The sequence below is a fragment of the Arachis stenosperma genome, chromosome 1 (genome assembly GCF_014773155.1).
Source record: "Arachis stenosperma cultivar V10309 chromosome 1, arast.V10309.gnm1.PFL2, whole genome shotgun sequence".
Taxonomy (NCBI): Eukaryota; Viridiplantae; Streptophyta; class Magnoliopsida; order Fabales; family Fabaceae; genus Arachis; species Arachis stenosperma.
The window spans coordinates 122,370,461-122,379,229 of record NC_080377.1 but is presented as its reverse complement, the minus strand read 5'-3'; the positions used below and the strand labels follow the sequence as shown (position 1 = coordinate 122,379,229).

The window sequence follows — 8,769 nt, the reverse complement described above, 5'->3', positions numbered from 1 at the left end:
AATTTAACCCCTGCCATAATTTTACCCAAAAATGTCAATAAACAGAGCCAATGGCAGCAACTACTGGAAGCTAAACTAAGCTACATGTAAAATTAAATGAACCAAAACCAATTAAACTAACCCAATTATTTTCGACCCCAGTATTAGGTTTTAATTTGAATTCCCCAAAGCTAGCCACAGCATAGAACTGGATAATGTAACTTAATTTCCAAATTCAAGGATACCTACCCAACACCCTAAACAGAGAACCGTTTAAAAGGCATAGACTATCATCCAAATTAAACTAATCTGGATTAAGAAAAAAACTTAATCGGACATACCTTGATCACAACTAGAGGTTGAGCTTCAACGGATAAAAAATGCACTGTCGGAGTCGGAGGGAGGTGACCTTTACCTAATCCGACGCACCTAATTCGAAGGCAGCCGAAAAATGAATGTTGGTAAACCAGCTTCCAACAGCCACAACTTCGGATCTAGCAGAAGTTCTGCTACAAATTTCTCTACCGGAGCCACATCAGTTTAGCGTTCGCCCTCTCCTCAGTTGACGTCGACGCCAATCCGACGAAAGCAGAGTACCAGTTCCGGAACCTGTTACTCAAAGGAGATCATTCTTGCTAAATGGACGCTGGGTATAGAACGAAGGCGAAAAAATCAAACAGGGTTGGGTAGTGGATTCTAGGATAACAAAATTCAGAATTGGGTAGTGGGTATAGAACGAAGGCGAAAAAACCAGTGGGCAGTGGGTTCTATGCGTTTTCCAGGAAGTGAAACATGACTTAAAAGGCTTGTGAGACATGCATGTTGAATTTCAGAAAGTGATGGAGGGTATTTTATAAAATGAAAAACAAGTTAGAGATTATAAATTATAATTATAAATGTTCCCCAATACACTATATAGTATATGTATACAATAATTAATGTAGTATTTGTTATAGTATATGTTCATTAAAAGCTTTTGCTATTATCAATGAATGCAATTAATGAAAGGTTGAAAATTTTTTTTATCAATGGCTGAGATGAAGACACATGTGCAAGGATAACTTACCCATAAAATTGCCATGGGTTTGGAAGAAATCACCTTAAAAATATTATTTCCCTTAAATTTATAAGCATTGATGAGTAATCACCACCTCTTAGGAGTGGGCCCAATCCCGTTTGAATATTAGTTGTAGCGAAATTCATGAATCATAATAAACATATCTATCTTGTTAATACACTTCGGTTCTGCCAGTAGCCAACTAGCCATGGGGGCATATATCAATAACTAGGCACAGATGAAAATGTTATATTAACAATAACAAATCCATGTTACACTTCTCACTTCTTCACCTGTGTAATACAAAATCACTATCTTCTAACTCGTATAATACAAAATCATGGGGTTGGGAATTGGTAAATTTGGTATTCTCTATCTCATAGTTCATAGATACAAAAGAATCTACTAATAATAATACCCATGCAACTTTCAACATGGCATGCGTGTGTCCACTATACTTGTGATCTGTGAAGAGACACTAACTTATCATCTCTCTCTCAGGTCAACAACATCAAACTTCAAATTAGCATTCATATAGACATGAGAACAGTGCTCGTAGATTGGACTTCCATCCGAAGGCTCCTCATGGGGATGAAATCCTCGTTGTTGGCAGTTACGAATTACAGACACACCCCCTGGATCGGATAGATGAAATATGCCATGTGGACTGCAGTGCAACAGTAAACGTTTGATGCTTCAATTAGTGCAAAAAGTTAAATAGGACAGTAACATTATTTATCTTAGTTGTTCGCGGTGGTTATTGTAGATGTTTCCTGGTTTAATTTATGACAAAAATGACATATAGATGCAAGAAAAAATAATGTACCTTGTTGTATCTGTAGGAGCCATGACAATTGCAATTGCCTCCGGTAACATTATCTATAAAGGAAAAAAAAATATACAACCATTCAGGTAACCTTACATCAGTTACATGCCTTTGCTGACTGTACGTTGCAAGTTGTGGTTTTGTTGGAAAAAGAAAAAAGAACAGAGAGCAGTTTATACTCCATATTTCCACAAATCTTGCACTCCAAATTGTTAGCCTTGTGCACAGCATACGTTATTAAACTTTAAAATTTTCATACAAGTTATCATAAAAAGTGAAATGATAGTCGGTATGAAAATACACCCTGAACTTATCATGTTAACTGATACCAAATACATATTTGTTTTCAATTTTTATTATATTGGGTTTATTTTTAAGTGCCTAGTCCGATTCATGCATCTTCATAATCAATGAATTCACACCACATACCAGTTCTCTATTAATATTCATGATATTTGCTCTTTTATCTTCTTTATCTGAACTATTACAAACCACAACTAAGAATCTATTATCTAGCATTATTGCAACTATTTCTTTTTCTCTTCCATAGCCTTAACAGGAGGGATGTACAGACTGCTCCAGCAAAATCTACAATGTGAATAGCACAGAATTTGAATAATAATAATGCCATATTACCTGGTATGAGTAATGGGTGTGCAGGTCCACGGATGACATGAAACAAGTTTGTGATGGGTGTGTCTGAAATCAAATATAGAAATAAGATAAACTGGACATTTAAAGCTAGTACAATAAGAGTATGTTCAGGAGAAGGGAGCGCAGGGAAGAGTTTGAAGAGTAATTATGAGTTCATTTTACTCTTCAAATATATCCCTTCTTTCTCTTTCCCTGCAAAACCTCAACTCACAAACACGCCAAAGGATCACTAAAGAAGGATGCAAATAAGTTCTGCTAGCTATCAAAAGGGTTTCTATCTTCAGTTGTATCTAACTATCTATTATTGGGGAAAACATTGATGGTTCAACCCACCGTCAGAGCTTAAGAATGAATAAGTGACAGTCAAGGATAATGGAGCTTACATGTATCCAGCCTAAAGGAAAGAGTGATAAGCTGTCCTGAACTTCAAATATTTCTTCTTCATTCAATGTTGAACACTGAACAAGAAATTAAATTAGACATACATTGCTCAACTGAAAATAATTAAAATTACAACAAACAATTAAAAAAATCATTAATGAATCATGAGAGAATTACAATCTTGAGTCTCCTAATTTTAAGGAATACTGTATTTAGCTTCTATTCATATATGTTTTGCATTATTCCATTTGAGAATCATTTTATCTCCCAACAATAATCCCAAGAGAATTGGCTTAAGAACCAGTTTCCTTTAAAAGTAATTGAGAAAATCCTATCATATGATTTACAGTTCCAACAGAGGTTTAGTAGCACTTTGACAACAAATGTAGATAAATAATCTCAGATAAGTAGATAACAATAAGAACAAATTATGCAACACTCATAAACTCCATGCATCACAACCTCAGATCAGTAGAAGTCTCACTTTGTCTGACAGGATAAAATTGGAAATAGAAAAAATGAAGAAACAGTCTATATAATCATTTAAAAACAAAAAACTGAACCACAAGAGTAAACATGACCATTATCTTACCGAGTCTGAAGTTGACTCCTGCTTTGGGATAATAAGTGTAGTGATATGGAAAACCCTGTTTTTCTGTAGACATGAAATTGCAAGCACAAAAATATATTAAAATTAGCAACCAAAATATTTCTGGAACACAGAAGTAAACAAAATTATGACTTCTTTTACCAGGGACCCTGCAAGAACACCACATGTCTCTAAGTTTTTCCGTGTGTTTTCGGAAGCCAGTCTCAAAAAATCTTCCATCATTTTCACAGGCTGCAACACAGAGTAAAGTGAACTTATAATGATTTATTACCCGGTTTAAGAACCAAACAAACCACACATAAGAACAAGTCACAATGAATGACCAAGAGAGTCCATGATGTGCTTTGAACAATTCCATTTAAAACGTAAAATAAATCAGGCTTACAATATGTAGGTGTTGGTATGTACTGGGACCAGGTCCAGAATCCTGAGAAGATTTAGCTGGTCCAGGCCTTGGATCTGCAACTTTTGAAGGAGGAATGGGAGAAGACTCGGGATACACCTGAGCAAGAACAGGAGGTGGCAAAGGTTGTTTGAGCAACTGGAAGGAGTCCTCCCTTGATTCAGTTACAACAGGAGAACAGGACTCAACAGCAGGATGCGACCATCTTCCGTCATCCAATGAGAGAACCGAGTTCATTGTTGATGCAGCTGGTCCTTGATCCAATTCTTTAATTGCCACAAGATCATATTGCCCAGCCTGATTCAAGCTGTCAGCATGAATGGCAAGAAAAGTGTAAGGCTGTTATACTCCAGGGAAACAAAACTGAACAAGCAACTATGACAATGTTGACCTTCAGTGTTCAGCATTTGCTTATAATCAGATTCCTTTAAAGTGAAACATCAAATAATTTCTTTTTTAAAGAAAGCCAAACTATAATAATGAACGAGCCAAACCTTGAATCTTTGACGTGTGTCAGATCAGTACTGCTTGGATATTGAACCTGCATAAAGACATATATCAATATATCAAAATTATAGATTTTAGATACTTGATGTTGCTAGAACATTGCAAAGTCAAACTGGAGTTTTTACCTTAATTTCTGCACTAGGTCCAAGCCATTGGCCCCGAAGACCACTTGGCCCTAAGAATGAGTGTCTAGACAAAGTCTCCTTCTTTGGAGGAGGTACACTAAGGGATCTGCAGAACTCAAAAAACATTTATTGTATTTCCTCTTTCAACACAGATGCATTTAAAAAAGAAAATGAAAATATCTGGAATGTATAGGACAGAGCTTCCTCAAGTCCTAATTCCCAAGGATAATATGAAACATACATGATGCTTAAAAAGCAAAAGGTGCTTTGCACTAAAGGTCTGCTGAATACAGGATAAGGGACTGCAACAGCATGTAACCACCCAAGACATTGGACAGAAAGATTACAATTTGAAGAGCGAGCTATAAGAAGAAACTCTGCTATAATAATAATAATAATACAATCTTATTTGCTCTCCTATAAATTACTGTTAATTTTTCTTTTGAGGGAATCAGGGTAAACATAGACAGGAAGGACTTCCATCCGCTAAATCTGCCACATGTAATCACTTACATATCCAAGTGCACAAAAGAAATTTCAATTGCAGACACAAAAGAAGCAAAAATCAATGAGCATGGGTCATCCAATTTTATAACCTGACCAGCAAAGTAATGGTCTCCAGAATGGCCAGAACACCAAAGCGACCCATAACAACATGTAGCTCATAAAAACAGTCATCCTGTAAATGTAACTATAGAAGGACCAAAAGAATAGAATATAATTAGATAGAAAACTCTTACAGTTTCTGAAACTGCTTGTCAATGGGGATGGAATTTGAAAATGAGACATTATTGTTATATTTCCATGAAGAGTGTGAACCCAATCCAGCAGACTGCAGAGTGAAATTAATAACAGTAAAAGATCTTAACTATGTGCCAGCACATCAGAGCAAAAAATTTTCAACCCGCACAGAAGAATCATAAAAATTGCTCTATTATCTACTATCCACCTGTCGAAAATCCATGGGGGAGTTAGAGCTTTTATTGACAGGAGGCCATTCCAAGGACGAATTTGCTGAACTCGGCAAAGCCATATTAAAGCTGTTTTCTCCAGGCAATGGAGCTTCAAGATGTGAATTATTCAATTTGTTCACAAGGAGTTTAAATTCAGGCCGCAATGCTTCAAGCTCATCTATTACAGCTAGCAATCTCTGTTATTGAAAAATGACATGCAACACACAACATTACTAAATACTAAATACCAAATACATAAATTACTAAATTAAAACAAACACCTATCTACCCATTACAAAAGTAGCAAAGAAATTTCCGAACCTTCTTATATGCTGCTCTTTCATTATGAAGTGAAGCTTGATAATCTCGATGGTATGGTATAGTCTCAGAAACCAAACTACAAAGGGCAAAAATTAAGTTTACTAAGCAGAAAAAGGAGAAGGTCATGCCCAAGAAAACTGCAAGCTTATCAGTTGGTAACAAAGGAAATCCACATAACAATTTACCTTGAAAATCTAAGAAGTATGATATACAAGTCAACTATATTGTTCTCCTGCCGGTAGATACTTGCCTGTTGACAAAAACAGAATGCATAATTGATAGTTCCTATATTCAGAAACCTATTATTCGAACATTTCTTAATGATCCTAAATATGATGTATTTGGCAAAGGCATAAGCAGAAGGTGGATCAGAGGGTGGGGGAAGCAAGTGTGTATTAGCTATTTGTATAGAAGCACTCCTAAATGAGTTGCTAGAAAGAGAAAGATCCTATTTCTGTGGTTGCAGAAGATTCCAGAATAGATATGGTGGAAAAGCCCTAACAGAATGGATCGGAATCTGGATTAGGGAATAGAGTACCTGCTTGAGGAGGTTATCGGCGATACGATAGTAATAACGAAGGGGAATGCGATTGTCAACTTCGACTCTGCGAGCAATAGAATCCAAGTCGATCCTCATCTTCAATGGAACCAAATTGTCAGTGACAAACAGTTCCTTCTTCCAACTGAATCGATCAGCCTCTTTCTTTCCCTGTCTATTTCTCTCTTTCCGTGACTGAATTGAGAAGTTGGCACGGTTTTTGTTGTGTTGCAAGTTGCAGAAAAGAAGAAGAAGAAGAAGATTGAAAGTGCGTGCGTGTGAACCAAGTCGTTAAAACTCGTCGTTTCGAACAAAAGGTTGCAGCTACGCTTTTCAAGTCATGTCAACATTGTGAGCTAAGGTTGGATTATTCAATAAAATAAATCAATTAAATTAATTTGAGAAAATAAATAATTAAGCCAATGGTTTTTCTGAAAATAGAAACTTAGTAATTAATCATTTATAATTTAAAAACGTAATCCCTTTTAATTATTTAAAAAATAATAAAATTAGCATAAAATAATCTAAAATTACTTTATTTTATATTCTTTAATATCTGTTGGTATAATTGATTAATATTAAAAATAAATAAGTATATAATTTTAAATGCTACATGCCTAAGTAACTAAGTTTATGTATATTAAGTTAAATTATCTTCCACAGATTGCAAAAACAATGTGCCAGATAGAAACTCACCACATGACATGGTAATATATATGAATATGTTCAAGTCTAAGACACTAATTTATGACCAAAAATTGTAAATTTACAAAAAAACAATAAAACTAAAAATGAGTGTTGTTATGTGCTATGAGAAGAGTGGCATAAAGAAGTTCATTCCAGGAGTCTGGAATTCCAGGGAGGCACCAATGGCTGCAATCCTGAACCGTTGTTCTTAGCCGCCCTTTATTGTTATTATTGACAGAGGGATGGCCATCTTTTCTGTAATCAGTCATCTTTGTAATGTTGAGGTAAAACACTGGTGTCTTCATCTCTGATATCACACTTTCAAGTATCCTCATTGTCCATGGATATTCTCCAAGGTACCTCTCGTTTGTTATTGGTTCCTTCTCTCCATCACATTTTCCTCCAGAGTTCCATTGCCCTCCTTTGTAGTGAGAAGCTGAGAATCCTGTGAAGAACACCCTTGTGCGCCTCCTGTCCACTCTCGAATCCACCCAATCCGCCCATGTCTTCAGTGCTTTCCTTAATGCTTCCGAAACTTGTAGTCTCTCATACACATGATTCCCTTCTTGAAAGTAATTTATGCTGAAACATGAACGAATAATTATGAATGTTAATGAATTATATATATGAGTAGAATTATAAAATTAATTACCCGTTTCTGGTTTTGTAGTGATTCCACCAGTGGCCTGTGTTGAAAATGATGATATCAGCATTATTGTATTGAGACTTAGAAGCTTGGATCATGTCAAGCCTCAGAGTCTCTCTTTGACCCGTATTTCGTAACACTTTCCATTCTTGAACTAGAAATGGGGATTTCACAAACTCTATCGAGCATGCATAGTCCTATTATTATTATCATCATCATCACAATAACATACATTAATTAAACATCAAAGCATAGAATAGTACAATACAATTATATATCCTTCTGAGATTCTTATGTATAACTTACTCTGAAATTGAGAGAGAAAAAACCTTGAGTCCTGAATTCACGGCGTCCCGAAACTTCATAGATTCTGGTCTTATCTTTGAGAGAAGCTCTCAGAGAACACGCGAGGGATTGCCACATGTTCCTGTTCAAGGAGTCTCCTACAAACACCACCCTCTTACCTCTTAGCATCCGCAACATTTTCAACCCATCAAACCTATATAATAAGATCAAGGAACAAGGTTAAGAAGCTAAACTATATATTCTTTTTTATTTCTTAAGCTACAAGTTACTAATAGAAACAGAGTAGTTAACCTTGGAATGTGGCAACCGTGTGGCTTCCATCGATATTTAAGATAATCAAAATCTGAACGTCCATTCTTGAAGCAGTTGAAAGCGTCATCAAGATAAGGACATGAAGCATGTTGGTAAAGTGGTTCGGCATGTTCATCGCGAACCCAAGTGCCATCAAAGATGTCGCAGGAAGCGAGGTCTCTGATAGCTTGTGAGTCACTGTTGGTGGAGTTGGCGTGAGTTCTCTCTGCGGCGGTGACGGAAGACAAGGTGCTTCTGCTGCGTGGTTTGGAAAGCATGTGGGAGTTGGAGAAAGGAGAAGATGGAGGGAATAATGGGGTGGCGGCGGGGTAGGGAGTGGGAGAGTTGCTGGTGTAAGATGCAGAGAGGAGGAAGAGGGAGAGAAGGAAGAAAGGAACCGTAAGAATGTGATGAGTTCTTGGACGTTGTTGAAGGTTTCTTGAAAATTCAGATGATGCGAACCATGGCTTCTTGAAGCACGCCAT

The 8,769-nt window shown here is 36.4% G+C and overlaps 2 protein-coding genes across 2 annotated transcripts; both read right to left on the bottom strand.

Moving 5' to 3' along the window:
* Positions 1-1,255: 1,255 nt before the first annotated feature.
* On the bottom strand, positions 1,256-6,670 carry LOC130972799 (AMSH-like ubiquitin thioesterase 3). Its single transcript, XM_057897200.1, is given in 15 exon segments — positions 1,256-1,703; positions 1,863-1,915; positions 2,499-2,561; positions 2,900-2,942; positions 2,945-2,974; positions 3,490-3,552; positions 3,649-3,738; positions 3,893-4,217; positions 4,405-4,451; positions 4,543-4,648; positions 5,283-5,374; positions 5,492-5,692; positions 5,817-5,892; positions 6,002-6,066; positions 6,355-6,670. Coding segments are annotated over 15 exon segments (1,407 nt in total). The 5' UTR covers positions 6,454-6,670; the 3' UTR covers positions 1,256-1,649.
* A 469-nt stretch (positions 6,671-7,139) lies between these two features.
* Positions 7,140-8,769, bottom strand: LOC130933242 (protein trichome birefringence-like 4). The gene is made up of 4 exons (XM_057862801.1): positions 8,285-8,769; positions 7,994-8,186; positions 7,694-7,884; positions 7,140-7,623 (listed from the first exon to the last, which is right to left on the bottom strand). Exons 1-4 carry the CDS (start codon positions 8,767-8,769, stop codon positions 7,140-7,142), a joined length of 1,353 nt encoding a protein of 450 aa, XP_057718784.1.